General features: G+C 48.8%; 1 protein-coding gene across 8 annotated transcripts in view; it reads left to right on the top strand.

Moving 5' to 3' along the window:
- The window catches only part of DYSF (dysferlin), a 300,238-nt gene that overhangs the window by 75,406 nt on the left and 206,056 nt on the right, over nucleotides 1-18,776 (top strand). For all 8 annotated transcript variants that reach the window (XM_043544959.1, XM_043544960.1, XM_043544958.1 and 5 more), the window contains exons 5-13: nucleotides 990-1,104; nucleotides 7,698-7,885; nucleotides 8,241-8,369; nucleotides 9,665-9,727; nucleotides 12,415-12,465; nucleotides 12,577-12,607; nucleotides 14,020-14,135; nucleotides 17,731-17,857; nucleotides 18,634-18,737. In XM_043544959.1, coding sequence (XP_043400894.1) covers nucleotides 990-1,104; nucleotides 7,698-7,885; nucleotides 8,241-8,369; nucleotides 9,665-9,727; nucleotides 12,415-12,465; nucleotides 12,577-12,607; nucleotides 14,020-14,135; nucleotides 17,731-17,857; nucleotides 18,634-18,737 — 924 coding nt within the window. The remainder of the gene's footprint in view (nucleotides 1-989; nucleotides 1,105-7,697; nucleotides 7,886-8,240; nucleotides 8,370-9,664; nucleotides 9,728-12,414; nucleotides 12,466-12,576; nucleotides 12,608-14,019; nucleotides 14,136-17,730; nucleotides 17,858-18,633; nucleotides 18,738-18,776) is intronic.

Below are 18,776 nucleotides of genomic sequence, written 5' to 3'. Positions count from 1 at the left end.
GCCGCCCAACGTACCATAGCAGTCACCGGCAGCACCGGGAATAGAACCCATGTCTCTGGTCCCTCGACACTATGCACCACTAGCTCCCAGTCCTGCCCCTTGCCCGGCTATGTCCCTCCACTCCTGCTTCCTTTTCCATTTCCGAGGAAGTTTCTCAATTCTTTGGCTTTAGAGACACTAAACAGTCTAGAGCTGCCCTCTACTGGCCGATTATTTAATCACAAGCGCATCTTTAAATTGTCTAAAAAGCAGCCATCATCAGTGCTCTGTTGTTTCTTGAACGGCTGGGGGAAGCTGGATGGGGTGGGGATGTATCCATTTAGCTAGGACGGAACTGGGAATTTTCTGTGCCATAAAAATGATTATTTTGCAGGAGCCCAGAAGGCAGAAACCCTTTCAAGTACAGAGCTGTTGCTTTCCCCCGCCGCACCATAATGAGTTCAGAAAAGAAGGCCAGTAGGAGCATTTTAAACCTTTCACTTTTGAGTCCTCTCCTTGGATAGTGTACTGGCTTGGGATGCCAGAGACATGGCTTCTGTTCATGGCCTAGTGGGTGATGTTGGGCAAGTCACATCTCCTCTCTTGCCTCAGTTTCCCCTCTGTAAAATGGGGATGATTAAACTGACCCCCGTGTAAAGTGCTTCAAGAGCTACTGATGAAGAGTGCTAGATAAAGGTATTATTTGCAGGCTCAGCATCCTGGTATGTTTATTTGGGCAGCAAGTGCATCCTGTTGGGCTGTACCTGGGTCACTGGGCAGCCTAGCAGGTGTTCTCTTGAGATAATGGACAGCAGGGTAGGTGCACTGCATGCACAATACCTGGTACGACAGTGACGTATTTAACTCTGCAATTTCTTTCAGGCTGGAATGATCCCTGGCAAACGTGAGGAGGGGACAATGCACTTGAAACCACTGAGACTTGTTCTGTAATGACCTACTCAGTCATGTTGCATATGAGCCTTTTATAATGATCCTTCTCTGTTCTCCAGGCCTTCCTCAACCTGCAGGTTTCCTACATTCCTCCACCCGGGGCCGCTCCTCTGTTCCCACCGCCTACCCCTCCGGAGCCAACACCATCCACAGCTGAGCTCGACACCATCACCGGTAAAGAGACACTCTTGCATGTGTATTTGTCGCATTTCTAGGCTGCATTCTGCTACGTGTGTTGTTCGTGCTATCTGGCCTGCACAGTGAACCCATTATCCTGGACTTTAACAGTAGCATTACACTACAGTCTGCTGCAGGCATAAGAACGGCCAAACTGGGTCAGACCAAAGATCCATCTAGCCCAGTATCCTGTCGACTGACAGTGGCCAAGGCCAGGTGGCCCAGAGGGAATGAACAGAACAGGGAATCATCAAGTGATCCACCCCCTGTCACCCATTCCCAGCTTCTGGCAGACAGAGACTAGGGGACATCATCCCTGCCCATCCTGGCTAATAGCCATTGATGGACCTATTCTTCATGAACTTATCTAGGTCTTTTTTGAACTCTGTTATAGTCTTGGCCTTCACAACATCTTCTGGCAAAAAGTTCCACAGGTTGACTGTGCGTTGTGTGAAAAAATACTGCCTTTTGTTTGTTTTAAACCTGCTGCCTATTCATTTCATTTGGTGGCTCCTAGTTCTTGTGTTATGAGAAGGAGTAAATAAGACTTCCTTATTTACTTTCTCCACACCAGTCATGATTTTATAGACCTTGATCATATCCACCTTAGTCATCTCTTTTCCAAACTGAAAAGTCCCAGTCTTCTTAATCTCTCCTCATATGGCAGCCTTCCATACCCCTAATAATTTTTGATGCACTTTTCTGAACCTTTTCCAATTCCAATATATCTATTTTGAGATGGGGCGACCACATCTGCACACAGTATTCAAGATGTGGGCGTACCATGGATTTATACAGAGGCGACATGATATTTTCTGTCTTATTATCTATCCCTTTCTTGATGATTCCCAACATTGTTAGCTTTTTTGACAGCCGCTGCACATTGAGTGAATGTTTTCAGTGAACTCTCCATAATGACTCCAAGATCTCTTTCTTGAGTTGTAACAGCTAATTCAGACCCCCATCGTTGTATGTGTATAGTTGGGATTATGTTTTCCAATGTGCATTACTTTTCACAGTGCTAGGGAGCTGAGCAATGGCGGTGAAAATGATGTGGTGAATGATGCTTTGGATTTCCAGAAGTTTTTAGCAGAGAGACAGGCCTGGATCTGAACCTCTTTAGACTCTGCAAAAGTTGTATAGAATCATAGACATGTCAGGCTAGAAGGGACCTGAAGAAGTCAATAAACCTAGATCATCTCTGACAGGGGTTTGTGCAACCTGTTCTTAAAAACTTCCAAAACCTCCCTCGGATGCCTGTTCCAGAGCTTCATCTACCCTTGGCATTAGAAAGCTTTCCCTGATATCTAATCTACATCTCATTTGCTGCAGATGAAGCCCATGACTTCTCGTTCTACCTTCCTCCAGATCTTTTTTTCTCAAGACTGAACATGGCCAGTTTTTTAACTTTTCATCATCGGTCAGGTTTTCGAAACCTTTTCTCATTTTTGTTGCTCTCCTCTGGACTCTCTCTAATTTATCCTCATCTTTTCTAAAGTGTGGCCCCCAGAACAGGACACAATACTCCAGTTGAGGTCTCACCAGTGTCGAGTAGAGCGGGACAGTAATCGCCTGCGTTTTATATACGACACTCCTGTTAATACCCCCCAGGATGATATTAGCCCCAGGCGCATCAGCTGAAAGCGGCACTGGACTCTGCCAGAACAACCCTTGCAAACCTGCCGAGGTATTTCCATTGCTACAGTGATCAACACCCCCCCAAAACACAGCTTTCAAGATCCACGGGTCCTACACATGCCCATCACAACACATGCTGTATCTCATCCAGTGCACAAAATGCCCCAATAATCACTAGGTGGGTGAAACCAGACAATCACTGCGCTCTCGAATGAACTCACACAGGAAAATGATAAAACACCCTGTCACCTGTGGGCAAACGCTTTTCACAAAGCGATCACTCCGTATCTGACCTCTCAGTCTTCATCCTCACAAGAAACCTGCCCCCTTTCAAAAGACGAGCCTGGGAGCTTAAATTCATTACTGTGCTAGACACTAGAAATCACAGACTGACCAGAGACACTGGATTTATGGCTTATTACAACAACCTAGAATCATAGAATATCAGGGTTGGAAGGAACCTCAGGAGGTCATCTAGTCCCATGCCCTGCTCAAAACAGGACCAACCCCAACTAAATCATCCCAGCCAGGGCTTTGTCAAGCCTGACCTTAAAAACTTCTAAGGAAGGAGATTCCACCACCTCCCTAGGTAACGCATTTCAGTGTTTCACCAACCTTCTATGGAAAAAGTTTTTCCTAATATCCAACCTAAACCTCCCCCACTGCAACTTGAGACCATTCTCCTTGTCCTGTCATCTGCTACCACTGAGAACAGTCTAGATCCATCCTCTCTGGAACCCCCTTTCAGGTAGTTGAAAGCAGCTATCAAATCTCCCCTCATTCTTCTCTTCTGTAGACTAAACAATCCCAGTTCCCTCAGCCTCTCCTCATAAGTCATGTGTTCCACTCCCCTAATCATTTTTGTTGCCCTCCTCTGGACATTTTCCAATTTTTCCACGTCCTTCTTGTAGTGTGGGGCCCAAAACTGGACATAGTACTCCAGATGAGGCCTCACCAGTGTCGAATAGAGGGGAACGATCACATCCCTCGATCTGCTGGCAATGCCCCTACATATACATCCCAAAATGCCATTGGCCTTCTTGGCAACAAGGGCACACTGTTGACTCGTATCCAGCTTCTCGTCCACTGTAACCCCTCGGTCCTTTTCTGCAGAACTGCTACCCAGCCATTTGGTCCCTAGTCTGTAGCGGTGCATTGGATTCTTCCGTCCTAAGTGCAGGACTCTGCACTTGTCCTTGTTGAACCTGTAACCCACTAACAACCCCTTCCTCCCGCCGCTGCCCCCCTCCTTTCCTCCCTATGGTGGGAGGGGTGTTAAAGGGCCACTTCATCTCCAGTGGTCCCTTGAAATGTGCTAACTACTTATGCTAAACAGTCTGTTTCACCCTGCGTTTAGCTGTGACAGTCTGAGGCCAGGCCTGCACTAGCCAGCTTATCACAGCACAGCTGGACGGATGCACCGATGTACTTCTGGGCTCCTGCATTCCAAGAGGAATCGCAACAAAGAGCCACACTGTACACTCACTGCAGCCGCACTGGCCATGCTGCGGGGCTGCTGGGACCAGTGACGCACCCTGCAGCTCCTTGTGAAGGAGGGGGGCCGGGCCAAACCTGAGTGGTGCTGTGACTCCGTGGGCCAGTGTGCAGCGCCGCTCACTGAAATTTAGGCCAGCCGCGTCTCCGTCGTGGCAGCGGGCTGGCTGGGCCGCCCCGAATGGTGCTACAGCTCCATGCGCCAGGTCCCAACGCACCTAGCTCAAGCGAGCGAGCTTCTTTCTATTCGCATGCAAATCTGCATTGATTCATGGGCGTTGATCCGGCCCTGCCGGCACCCCTCTGGCCACTTCTTGTCGGTGTTTTCCCCAGGGCGCTTGGTAATTGAGGACACCCTTCTTGCCCTATTCCTGCAAAGTCATCAGGGAAAGTTCTCAGCCCAGGGACAGTGACTTCCCCACCCTTCATCGTGGTGGTGATGATGAAAAACCAAAATGAGATTGAATCACCGATCCAGAATCGTTCCCTATCGCAGGCTGGCTGGGGAGTTGAATTTTGCATGGCAGCAGCTTCATCCAAAATGTGGTTTCTAGCCACTGCAGCTTTGCCTGTTTTGTGTGTTTGTGAGAGAGGGGGGGAGACCCACAGCATGGGTGTGTGTGTTTCTGTCACTTTCAAGAGGTTGATGAGCATGCCACTGCCCCCAGCTAATGGGACTTAGCTAGTGCCACACAGGGGTGATGGAAGCTCCCTAAAAGTGCAGGGGGGCCACTGGCATCTCTTCTCCCTGAGGTCCCTCCCCCATGCCGCCTCTTCTCCTGAGGCTCCGCCCCCACTCACACCTCTCTGCCCCCTCCAACCGGTAAAAAGTGATGGGGCTATGGACCTCCCCATTCCGGCACCCCTGATGCCATGTTTATAACCAACCCTGCAGAGGGGGTTTGAACCTGGGACCGCCTGCGCTAAACATGATCGTTCCCCTCTATTCGACATTGGTGAGGCCTCATCTGGAGTACTGTGTCCAGTTTTCGGCCCCACACTACAAGAAGGATGTGGAAAAATTGGAAAGCGTCCAGCGGAGGGCAACAAAAATGATTAGGGGACTGGAACACATGACTTATGAGGAGAGGCTGAGGGAACTGGGATTGTTTAGTCTGCGGAAGAGAAGAATGAGGGGGGGATTTGATAGCTGCTTTCAACTACCTGAAAGGGAGTTCCAAAGAGGATGGCTCTAGACTGTTCTCAATGGTAGCAGATGACAGAACAAGGAGTAATGGTCTCAAGTTGCAGTGGGGGAGATTTAGGTTGGATATTAGGAAAAACCTTTTCACTAGGAGGGTGGTGAAACACTGGAATGCGTTACCTAGGGAGGTGGTGGAATCTCCTTCCCTAGAAGTTTTTAAGGTTAGGCTTGACAAAGCCCTGTCTGGGATGATTTAGTCGGGGATCGGTCCTGCTTTGAGCAGGGGTTGGACTAGATGACCTCCTGAGGTCCCTTCCAACCCTGATATTCTATGATTCTATTCTATGATTCTATGAAACGCGTCAGCCTCTAGCGTGGGACTTCCTCCGTTAGCCTGAAGCAGCAGCAGACTAGAGCTGGGTGAATAAGGGATGTTTTAATTCGTTAGCAATTTTGAAAAGCTGAAAAAAAATTCCTTTTGGTTGGGACCAAAGTGGAAACCTGTTTAAATTCTGAGCGAATCAAATGGTGGAAAAAATTTCATTTGGGGTCAAATGAACCATTTTGTATTGACAAAATTGAACTGCTTTGTTTCGATTTTGACCATTAAAAAATGTCTTTGGATTTGTTAAAAATCAAGGAAATTGTGAAACTAAAAGTCACTTCAAACCACACCAAAAAAAAATCAACTTTGGTTTTTCCAGATTCCTCCCCGTCTCCCGCCCAGACCGAACAATTCAGCAAAATTGACGCGAATGAGCAAAATGTTTTGCTGTCACCAAATCTGCATCCCCCCCCACCCCAAAAGCAGCTGTGGCTAAAAGGTTTCACCCATCTCTACAGCAGGCTGCCAAGCCCTTTAAGAGATTAGCCCCAAGGGGAGGACAAAAATCGGTGCGGTTCTCTAGTGTGGGTCACGTGCATCATAACCAACAGATGCTGCTGTGCTGGGTGTCAGCTCTTGCAGAGATTTGAGTGTGCACTTCGTGCACCTTGAGCTTGGGAGCTAAAGCTGTAGCTGCTTCGAGAAACTGGCTTTTGTTTTAAGAGGGATCCCAGGGACTGCTTCCCCCTCGCCTCTCCTCCGGTCTAGTAAGTAAAAGAAACATCCCTGCTGGCGTAGGTGCCGACCCCGTGGGTGCTCCGGGGCTGGGGCATCCACGGGGAAAAATAGTAGGTGCTCAGCACCCACCGGCCCCCCACTGATCAGCTGTTTGGCAGCGGGCGGGAGGCGCAGGGGGGAGGGCGCACAGTGGGGGTGGGAAGAGGCGGAGCAAGGGTGGGACCTCGGGAGAGGGGGCAGAGTGGGGGTGGGAAGAGGCGGAGCAAGGGTGGGACCTCGGGAGAGGGGGCAGAGTGGGGGTGGGAAGAGGCAGAGTGAGGGTGGGGCCTTGGGGGAAGGGGTGAGTAGGGGCAGGACCTCAGGGCGGATGGGGGTGGAGCAAACACCCGGAAAAATGAAAGTCAGTGCCTAGGGGTGCCCATGCTCCCAGATGCCAGGCTTAGTGAGGAGTAGCAGAAGTTGTGGAGTATTTCCACCCTATGCCCCTAGGACAGCATTCCTCACATGGGGCTGCCATTGGATGTTTTTGCGGCTGTGACAGCCTCCAAAGCCTGGGCGGAGATGGGGGGGGGGAGAATCAGCAGCCCCTCCCTCCTCTTGCCCCTGAATAGCTCTGCCCAAGGGCAGTGAGATGCGTGCCACCTTGGTGTTTGCACTGGCGTCACCAGCAGGGGTCAGCACCCTGCACTGGGCAGCCTCCTTATGGGTTCCGGGCAGCGCCTCTGGGGACACATGGGGCCGGTGTGCGCGGTGCTGGAGGCGGCTGTGGTGTTCGGTTGCTCACGCGCCTGGCCGGGGCACCGGGAGCCTGGGACTCCACAGGCGGCCGGTGAGTTCCCAACCCACCTTCCCCGGGCTATGGGCGGCAGGGACAGAGAGAGAGGTTTGTCAGAGCGGCCACCAGCAAGAATTGGTTGCCACCAAAACATGTGTTGTGAGAACCCCTGCCCTAGGACGTGGTGATGGCTGCTCGGGAAGTGGTGCTCATCCTGTTGAGCTGGGACTGATTCCGGGGCCTAGCCCGGCACAGGGGGGTCGTGTGGTGTGAACCCAACCTGAGGTCTGGATACTGGGGACAGCCCTGGCCAGATCTGGATGGCTTGACCCTTGCCGCGTGGGCCCTTCTCCTGTGCAGAGCTAACGCTGGCGAACTGCCCTGGCCTGTTTCTGTGGATTCAGCTCTGATCTCTTGGCTCGGTTCCCAATTCTCCATGTCCTCCCTGACCTAGCTGTCACCCCCATGCCTTGCAGATACAGCCGGGGAGGAAGACACTGAAGACCAGATAGCGACAGGGGATGAGACGGAGCCTTCCACAGGGCCCTCGGGGTCGGAGCAGCCCACGCTCCTCCGGAAACCTCCTTCACACCACGTCCATGGGATTAAGAGGAGGAAAAGTGCCCCGAAAAAGCTGCTGTCCAACAAACCTCAGGACTTCCAGGTGAGCAGCAGCAACGTGTGTGTGGTGTTCGCCTCTCCGAGCTGCTCTTCCTTTACCGTCCCACTGACTGCGCCACCTCAGGAGTGAAACCTTCTCTGGTGCGTGACCATCCTGGGGTCTCCATTGCTCCGCAATGCGTTAAACTGATCCAAGCACCCGGGAATCCTGCGGGAGCTGGGAGCGGGAGCCGAGTGCTGCAGCTCAGGGCTGCGTCTTCTCCCTGTAGGCCAGACTCCCGTCTGCCACTGTGGGTGCAACCCCACTGAGTCCAGTGGGCTGGGCTGGCGTAGCTGAGAGCTGAGCATTCCCCAGCGTCTGACGGGCTGTTGCCCTTTTCTCCTCCACCTGCCTTTAGATCAGGGTGCGAGTCATAGAGGGCAGGCAGCTTCCCGGTGTCAACATCAAATCAGTGGTGAAAGTGACGGTTGCTGGACAGACGAAAAGAACTAGGATCCGCAAGGGGAATGGCCCGTTCTTCGATGAGGTGAGTCCGGCTATTGTTCGCTGTCTCCACTGGGGTAGCGCCTGGGAGCAGGGTCACATCCTGCTAGGCGCTGTGTACGTAAGTAACACATAGACCACCCCTATCCCCTGGCAGCTCACGATCTAGGATTTAGGAAGGTGCCGTGGGAAATGCCTCAGTTGCTCTTAGACAGTCAGAACCCCCTCGTTAAGATGTAACCCCCGCAGGCAGTTGTTTTAGCAGCTGGTGAGATGGGGTTCGTTATTCTGGCGCTTGTCCGGGGGGGGGGGGGATTGATTGTTCGAGAGCCCAGCACTGTGCAGTGCAAGGGCCAACACTCGGCCCTGTGGCGTTAGCAGTCTAGCCTCACTCTAGGCTTGCTTTGATCCTGTAGGGCCCCCGAAAGGGATCATGTGACAGGGCAGCTGAGAACATTCTCCTAGCACGTTAGTCACTTGCAGTTTGCGTGGCAGACAAGTGAACAGACACACGCCCACGCGCTCCTCCAGGTACAGCTAGTGCCCGGAGAGAGCCAGGAAATGATTCTCACCTTCTTATTACGGCAGCATCTAGAGGTACCAGCCGAGATCAGGGCCCCACTGTGCTAAGCACTGGGCACCCACACAGTGGGATGGTCCCTGCCTGTGACCGCTCTGAACCTGAGCCTGCGTCAGCCTGAGGATCATCCCTGAGCCAGGGTGGGATGGGTCGTCAGAGGCAATTACCTGCAGGTCTTGTGTTCGGGCCCATGCCATTCAACCAGGGTTCAGCCAATCTACAGGCGAGGCCCCACCCAGGGTCCTATGGGACACAGTCTCTCCAGTCTGCTCAACCTCACTAGCTGGCCACGGGGATTTTCACTGCCAGTAGTTTGAACAGACTGTCCCTGTCCCTGCTCCAGCCTGGGCCTGTTCCCACAGTAGCCAGCCCCGGCTGCAGCCTGCATCGTCTCCTGCCTCAGCTGTCTGCCCGGTGGCTCTGACGCTACCCCAAAGAGCTTAGGGTCTAAATATAAAAGAAAGACAAAGCCTAGGAGGGGAAAGAGGGGCTCAGAGAAGTGATTTGCTCTGCAGGTGAGTAGCAGAGCTGGGTCCCTCAAGTCCTGATCCAGTGCTCTGAGATCCTCAGATGAGAAGTGGAAAAATATTGAATTCCAGCAGCTAGTGGAAAGCATCTCTAAGGATTGCACTGTGATTTAATCAACTGATGTCAAGGCCAACCTTTGCCAGCCTTTGCCAGGCTACTGGTTTTTTCTGGCCCCTTGTACATATTTCGGCCACGTTTCAGATCTTTGTCTCATCTGTATTTTTTAACAGATCTTTTTCTTCAATGTCTTTGAATCTCCGGCCGAGCTGTTTGATGAGCCCATATTCATCACGGTAAGTTCTCGAGACAAAACGGCCAAACTCCTCTTCCATTCTTCACAGTAGCCCTATGGTTCCTTGGAATAATGATGGGCTGGACCCCCAAACTTTGACCCAGGTAAGGACCATATGTGGCCACTTGCTGCTAGCTTGGGAGTTGTATCTAGCTGGTACAATGCTAAACAGTTTGCAGCCAGCCTTACCACTGGTATGATTGGGTAGGCTGCAGGGGCTGGCTGGCAGCTCTGATCCGAATGGAGCATTGGATGCTGGGGTCTGTTGTCCTTCAGGGTAGCATCTCTGTATTGGAGATGAAGTCTCTGCCGGGCTATGTTTAGCCACATTCTGACCACCCCTGATGTGAGGGATGCAAAGCCACTAAAGCCAGGGTTGTCTCATAGGAAACAATCCACTCTTCCCAGCTCTGCACTCACTTGCTGTGGTGGCCCATGTGTACACAGACACCATGGGCATGGGCAGGGATCAGACCTGGGGCCTTTGGCATCAAAAGTACCCGACCCTGCCGTCAAGCTGTCTGGAGTTGCTCACGACTGTGAGTGCCAACCTCAGGGCGGACTGTCACAAACCAGGGCACAAACCCTGAACTGGATATGTGTTCTACAATTAAATTTCACCAACGAAGTAACAAGCTCTCAAGCACCATAGCAGCCTAACCCATGGAGTCACAGACAGTCCCCTTAGGCAGCCCAGTCTATCTTGCCAGCCAGGCAAACTTGCTTTGGTGGTAGATGGTCCCTTGCATCAAAAATCCCAACACTATTCAGGTTACTCCCAGTCACAAAGGGCCAGTTACTTACCCAGCTGCACCTTCGATCCTACACCATAGAGAAGGCTTGTAGCCAGTCCTATAATAAACTAACTAAAGATTTATTAACTAAGAAAAGAAATGAGAGTTATTTACAAGGTTAAAGTAGGTGAACACACACATAAATGAGTTACAGTCTTAGCTTCTGTTGCTTTTTAGAACCTGCTATAATAAGCAAGCTCTGTATGTTCTTTAGGGCTAACCCGGGCTAACCAACTGGGGATCTCTTGCTAATGCTCAAAAGTCTTTCCCCCTCACAGTTCAAGCAGCATAGTGACAAAGTTCCTTCTGCTCAGTTGTTTTTATTCCCTTCCCCCAGAGTTCAAACTGATGGGACGACCATTTGTGCAGGTCTCCCCTTCATGGGTGTGGGGGGAGCAATCAGCAAAGTCTTTTGTCCACTGATGTTCCGCAATGGCTTGTCTGGTGTCCATGGGTCGTCTTTTGTTGGGCAGGAGATGATGCCGCTTGTGGTAAACCAGTATTTCACCCTTGATAATCAATTTGGGCTTGAATAGGGCCTGGGGGGTGGCTGGCTCACTACAAAAGCAATTTTCCCTCTCTTGGTATTGACACCTCCTCATCAATTACTGGGAGTGGACCACATCCACCCTGGCTGCATTGGCCTTCAACACTGGTTCTCCACTTGTAAGGCAACTCCCTTCTCTTCATAGGCCAATATATATCTATGCCTGTATCTGTAATTTTCACTCCATGCATCTGAAGAAGAGGGTTTTTTACCCTCGAAAGCTTATGCCCAAATAAATCTGTTAGTCTTTAAGGTGCCACCAGACTCCTCGTTTTTGTGGATACAGACTAACACCCCTCTGAGATTTGTCACCCTTGGTAATGCTTCTTTACTGACTGGGGTGTTTTCCAGTGTCATAACTAAGGCTACGATTCTGTCATGGAGGTCACGGGTGACTTTCCGGGACCTTTGAGATTTCTTCTTGGCCAGGGCTGGAAGAGTTGTCAGCCCCAGGGCTGCTGGAAGATCTGAGTGGCGGCCAGCCCCGGGGCCACCAAAGCAGCAGTCCCCGGCCCACCGGAGCAGCAGCTGGGGTTGGGTCGGCCCCCCTGGGGCTGGAGCAGCAGTCGTCAGCCCCTGCCGCAGGAGCAGCTGCAAGCCCCAGCAGTGCTCTGTTTGTCCCCCCTCCCTCCCCAGAGTATTTTTAGTAAAGGTCAGGGACAGGTCGTGGCTTCCGTGAATTTTTGTTTATTGCCCGTGACCTGTCCCTGACTTTTACTAAAAATAACCGTGACAAAATCTTAGCCTTAGTCACAGCGAACGCTTTTATAGTTACTGAGCAAATACTTAAATATTACCTTAGAAAACAGGATGCAGGTGTTAATAGTGAAATTAATGCAGGCAGCGATTTATCAGCATTTCATAAAGTCCAAACACTAAACACGTCTCTGGAAATCTAATACCTGTTTAACAACACTAACACGCAGGTCAGTCAGACTGGTTCCCAGCCATGCATTTGTCAGTTTTCAGAGAGGCCTAGGGACCTCGGCATAAGCTGGTACCTGGTCTGCCAACATCACACTGACCCGAAACACCCTGAACTCAACAGTACTCTCTCCTTCACTTCCAGGGGCTTCGTGTCAGGCCCCTAGTGAGGTTAAACACAAACTGCTAGAGTGTGTCAAAGAAGTGGGGGGAATGATCATGATATTTTTGCAAAATGTATTTCCCTGATTTCTTGTTAAACTTGAAATGAGAAAAGAATTGCGATGAAATCTGACAAGTTTTGACCTGCTTTCCAAACCACCAAGCTGAGTGCACTGAGAATGCTGATGATTTAACATGGATGGTTGTGAGTTTTTTCTTACATGCTGGATTTACATTTTTGCATCTTTCCCCCCGCTCCAGGTTGTTGATTCCCGGTCTCTCCGGACAGACTCTGTGATTGGGGAATTTCGGGTAACGATTTGTGATTTCATCTCTCTCTCTACATATTTTTAATCATTTTGGCCTCTTTTCTGTGCAGCCTGTGGTTAAACATTTGATTTTGTTTTTCATTTTATTTTATAGCTGGATGTCGGGACAGTTTATGCAGAACCAAGTGAGTTAAACAATTACAGTTAGAGATTTTTGGAACCATTAGAGATTTTAAAATTAGAAATCAAATTTGTACAATTTAGGGACATTTCTTCGCTACAACTTTCTATGGGCCAAATGCAGAGGTCTACATGTGCGCACACATGTATTTACACATGTATATTTAAATGTAAGCACACAAACACACACAGTTATATATACACATCACAGGGTGACGCTGTCCCTTTAAGAGGGAAGAGACCCATGCACCTGTGACTTGTCCGCTGACCCCAGTTGGGTTTGAAAGAGGGCACCTGGGCCCTAGATGTAGCAGACACTGTGAATCAGGGCTGCCTGACACAATCAGGAAAAGAGGGAGTTGAGAGATGCCAGAGACCAAGAGACTGTGCAAGGTCCCTAAAGGAAGCTGTAGGTGGTTCCTGGGGGAAGGCTGAAGGCAGGAGAAGAACAAGTCAAGTGGGGTTTGCCGGTTGACCTCCCAGAGCTGGAGATTCAGGGCTGGAGAGGCCTGAAGGCAGGAGGGCCAGCAGAGGGCATTGCCTGCTGACTGCTGAAGCTGAGGGTCAGAGAGAGCTGAAGGTAGAGGAGCCGTGGGGCTTAACCCACTGACGTCTCCACACTGGAGAGCTGGACCCAGGGGAGCAGTGAGAGGGCCATGGGGAGTGAGGGATACTCTGCTGGTGAGGATGCTCTCCTAGCAGAGAGGCTGCGGGGGGAGGGCTGTACTACAACCAGAAGCTGTCCCTGCAGAGAGAGAAAGGAAGACTGACAGAGTGCCTAGATATGGCGAAAGCCGCTAGAATGACTTACACTGCAGCTTGCTTTATCTGTGTAGGAAATGCAATGAGAAGCCAGCCTTTCTCACATCTATTTAACCCTTTCCATCCCTGTCCATTTGAAACCGGAAGGGGTGAGAAACAAACAAAACCTCCAACCCAACTTTTTCCAGATGCAAAAGTTCAGATGTGTTGGAGGAAGGTTCAAGTCTTGTTCTTAGTTTAGGTGAACTCAGTGACCTCAACTCCTGCAATTTTATCGCACGTCTCGTGCTGTTTGGTGGTTTTCTTAAAGCCCCAGCTACTGGAGTCATGTGATTATGTGAGCATCTCAGCTTTCACTAGAAAAATAAGTAAGTTTCTTGCCTTTACAGTTGCGAAGAAAAGCTTGATGACACAAACCCTATAGGCTCAAAAACCAGCAGGCAAATAAAAAGAACTCAACATTTATTATTTTTAAAACTCTCATGACCTTAGAGCCAATTTCCTGATATTTTTAGAGCTGGCTCATGATTATTAAATGCTTCGGGTTGACAATACTGTGAAATGCTTTCCCACATCCCTTATTCTGAAGCTACAAAATCTTTCCATCCTATGAGGCAGACAGTAATAAGCCAGAAACCCGGTTTCTCTCTTTTAGAGCATGCCTTGCTCAGGAAGTGGCTGCTTCTTTCTGACTCTGAAGACTTTTCTGCTGGGGCCAAAGGTTATGTGAAAGTCAGCCTCTTTGTGCTGGGACCTGGCGACGAAGCTCCTGTAAGTACCATTTTGCTGTCACTGGAGAAAGAGAGCTACTTGAGGGCCTGCTCTCTTGTCTTGCTGCCTGAAGAAGACATGAAGGGTTGGCTTGAATGAGATTGTGCTAGACCAATGACGGGAAGCAATCTGAGGGGATGTGCTGACAATGATTGTGTCATAGGAACTCCAACAGATCATTGGTCCACTTAAAGCAATCACCTGCCTGTGGCAGTGACCTATAAATGACGCTTCAGAGGAAGGCGAACCCTCTCCTTAACGGTGCCCTACAAAGGAAAATGATGGCTTTGAGCCTGTTCTTGCTTCTTCAGTATGTATAATACTCAAGGAGCTGACTGAGGACATATCTGAGCCATGACTGACTATCTTTGAAAAGTCATGGAAAAGGGAGAGATGACTGGAAAAGGGCAAACATAGTGCCAATCTATAAAAAGGGGAATGAAGACAACCTGGGGAATTACAGACCAGTCAGCTTAACTTTGTACCCGGAAAGATAATGGAGCAAATAATTAAGCAATCAGTTTGCAGACACTTAGAAGATAATAAGGTGATAAGTAACAGTCAGCATGGATTTGCCTAGAACAAATTATGTCAGACCAACCTAATAGCTTTCTTTGACAGGGTAACAAGCCTTGTGGATGGGGGAAAGTGGTAAATGTGGTATATCTTGACTTTAGTATGGCTTTTGATACTGTCCTGCGTGACCTTATTATAAACAAACTAGGGAAATACAACCTAGATGGAGCTGCTATAAGGAGGGTGCATAACTGGTTGGAAAACCATTCCCAGAGAGTAATCATCAGTGGTTCACAATTAAGCTGGAAGGGCATATGGAGTGGGGTCCCGCAGGGATCAGTTCTGGGTCCAGTTCTGTTCAATATCTTCATCAATGATTTAGATAATGACATAGAGAGTACACTTAAAAAGTCTGCAGATGATACCAAGCTGGGAAAGGTTGCAAGTGCTTTGGAGGATAGGCTTAAAATTCAAAATGATCTGGACAAACTGAAGAAATGGTCTGAAGTAAATAGGATGAAATTCAATAAAGACAATTGCAAAGTATTCCACTTAGGAATGAACAATCAGTTGCACACATACACAATGAGAAATGACTGCCTGGGAAGGAAAGGAGTCTGGGGGTCATAATGGATCACAAGCTAAATATGAGTCAATAGTGTAACACATCATTCTGGATGAAGGAATGTTGTAAGCAAGACACGAGAAGTAATTCTTCCGCTCTACCCCATGCTGATTAAGTCTCAACTGGAGTACTGTGTCCAGTTCTGGGCACCACACATCAGGAAGGATGTGGACAAATTGGAGAAAGTTCAGAGAAGGGCAACAAAAATGATTAAATGTCTAGAAAACTTGACCTATGTGGGAAGATTGAAAAAATTGGATTTGTTTAGTGTGGAGGAGAAGACTGAAGGGGGACATGATAACGGTGTTCAAGTACTTAAAAGGTTGTTATAAAGAGGAGGGAGAAAAATTGTTCTCGTTAACCTCTGAGGATAGGACGAGGCAATGAGCTTAAATTGCAGCAAGGGCGGTTTAGGTTGGGCATTAGGAAAAACTTCCTAATATCATGGTAGTTAAGCACTGTAATAAATTGCCTAAGGAGATTGTGGAATCTCCATAGTTGGAGATTTTTAAGAACAGGTTAGACAAACACCTTCTCAGGGATAGTCTAGATAATACTCAGTCCTGCCATGAGTGCAGGGGACTGGACTGGAAGACCTCTTGAGGTCCCTTCCAGTCCTACGATTTTATGATTCTGTAAAGAGAGCCTGAAAGTGTTTCTTTCTGCTTGTTTTGTACCTTAGATGTATTAGGAATTTCAAGTTAAGACATCCCTGCTTTTTTTGGAAAACTTCTTGGGTGACTCAAATGTAGCTTGGGAAATTTCTCAGTCCTTAGTTGTGAAGGTAGGGGCTGGGGTGGTGGTAATACACACAGAAAGCTTTTCTCCTTAGTGGTTGAGCTAATAGGATTAACAAAGCAAGCAACCAAACCCCAAGAGTTATAAACAGTGTGAATGAAAATGCCACTCCCTCCCATTTAACAAAGATTCACTTCCTTCGCTTTTCTGATGCCATAAATTCATTAGTTTAACAATGATGGTAATGAACGATATCAACAGTTTACCAAGGGTCATGGTGGCTTTTCCATCGCTTGCACTTTTAAAATCAAGATTGGATGTTTCTCTGTAATTCAAGCAGAAATTATTTTGGGGGAAGTCCTATGACCTGTGTTGCACAGGATGTCAGACTAGATGATCACAGTGGTCCCTCCTGTCCTTGGAATCTACGAAGCTAGTTCTTTAACTGTCTTAGAGTCTTCCAGGGTAGAGATGACCTGAATCTCAAATCAGGGGAAAAATATTCAGGTCACCGTTATATATCATGAAGGAACAAAATCCCATTTTACGCCTTGCAGGTCACCTATAATAGTCCTGTCCAGTGCTGTTACATGCCAGCAAGGAAGAGTTCTACCTGACCTTGCAGGTGATCAGCTTACAGAGCGTATGAAAGGGGGGTGGGGTCCTAAAACGCTTAGAATTAGCCTGCTTCTACTTGTTAGCAAGTGAACCAAACTTCCCATTATTCTTTGTATATACAACCCCATGATCCTTTGTGCATGAACCAAAGCATTTCATATCTACCATACTAATTTTTGTAGCTAAGATTCTAGGGACTATGTACTTCGGCTGAATTTAGTGTGTGACCAAATGGTGGAATGTGTGTAATATTAGTACCCGAAGCCTCTTGACCCACGGAGAATGTGTCCAGATGTCCAGGAAGGGACCATTTGTAATTGATGAGGGATACTTGTTATTGCAAATATCTTCGGTGATCGATGAGATAATTTGAGCCAGCGAGAGATGCTTTTAGCTTATTAGGAATTACTTATTGCCACAGGTGTTTTCTATAATAAGGACTTAATCACAGATTTCTCTGGCATATTGAATAGATAAGCTGAGATACCATGAAAGGGATTCTACATGTAGATCAGTTAGGAATTTTCTTTGAGAAAGGAAGTGTCTTTGTCCAAAGCACAATATAAAAAGGGGACAGTTTCTGGGTATGAATCAAGCTGCAGCCACTTTTCCATTCTTCAGATCAGATCTTTCTGTATTCTGTATTGCACTGTATTAATCTTTGATTACAATCTATGATTGATAAATACAGATTGAACCTGATTATTTGACCTCTTACTACCAGCAGAACCAAACTCAAAACGCCACACAGGGAAGTCAGAAGTAAAATGCTCATGGACCTCATGAGAGTAGAGTTAGGCCAATGCTGAACGCTTTAAAGGTCCCACCCTCTAGCTCAGATCCTGCACTCTCTATGTGTCTGTGGCTTTACAGCAGAGATGGACCTGATCCCTGAGTTTGGCTCTGAATCCAAACTTTCACGACTGGTTTGGGTCTGAGGGTCCCAGGTGGGGCCCGTTGCTGGTTTATGGTAAAGGAGGTCTCACCATGGGGGTGGGATGCATTAGTTTCTGCTTAGCGGACTCTGTTTCTCTGCTTTGCGGAAAGGTTCAGCCCCGTTTCTCTCCTTTTGTAACAGCTTGTTTGTTTGTCTCACAGCTGGAGAAGAAAGAAGTGGTTGAAGAGAAGGAAGATATTGAGGGGAATCTTCTGCGCCCAACTGGGGTCACGCTGAGAGGGGCTCACTTCTGCCTGAAAATTTACAGAGCTGAAGACTTGCCCCAGAGTATGTGTTTCTGCTGTGGGGTCTAACTGCAACTGATCCATGCTCGTCACCTTGGAAATGGCACAGCAGTAGTAACATGTTACAGCCCAAGGGTGAAGGGAAATAGTCCACCTGTGTTCTGTATTTCCATTCCGTGCATCTCACTCTGACACCGGACTCTTTAATGCCTAAGACCAGCTCTCCCGTGCATGTGAATCATCAGAGCGCCACGGTAGACAATGGGCCAAACCCCCAGCTGGTGTAGATTGGTGCAGCGCCACTAGAGTCAGTGGAGTTATGCTGATTTACACCAGCTGAGGAGCTGTCCTTTGACATTCTGCTTGGTGTCACTCAGAGGCATGCGCCCTGCGGGGCAGATGGACTTTTACGGCTTCAGGGCTGTAAAAGTAATTAGTACAGGGCCAGGATTGTTACCGGGACAAGGCTTGGGGGCTGGTTAAAGAGGCTTCCACCTCTTATTCCACCAGGGACTGGAACTCATTGCCTTTCAATGGATGTAAAATCCCATAGTGGTCTCAGTGCCACAGTGGTCACATCTGTCACTACCACATAACTGGTACTAACTGAAGGGCTGATCGGTAAAGACTGGGCCACAGAGATGGAAAAGTTCAGAGTCAGATTCTAAGCAGAGAGTTCAGACTCCTCCATGTGCTCTGAAGCCGAGGGCCTACCAGCCCGGGGCCATTCTGGGCTGGCCACTGGCATCACAGTCAGCTGACTCCTTATGCGCTCCAGCCTTACGAGCGCTGATTGTTGAGGGTTCTCTTCTGTTCCAGTGGATGATGCCATCATGGACAATGTCAAGCAGATCTTCGGCTTTGAGAGCAACAAGAAGAACCTGGTTGATCCATTTGTGGAAGTCAGCTTTGCTGGCAGAACGGTGAGTGGTGGAAACTGACGGGCCATCCTCTGGCTGAGC

Source organism: Chelonia mydas, chromosome 4 (genome assembly GCF_015237465.2).
Source record: "Chelonia mydas isolate rCheMyd1 chromosome 4, rCheMyd1.pri.v2, whole genome shotgun sequence".
NCBI classification, from domain to species: domain Eukaryota; kingdom Metazoa; phylum Chordata; order Testudines; family Cheloniidae; genus Chelonia; species Chelonia mydas.
This window is presented reverse-complemented; position numbering and strand designations above follow the sequence as displayed.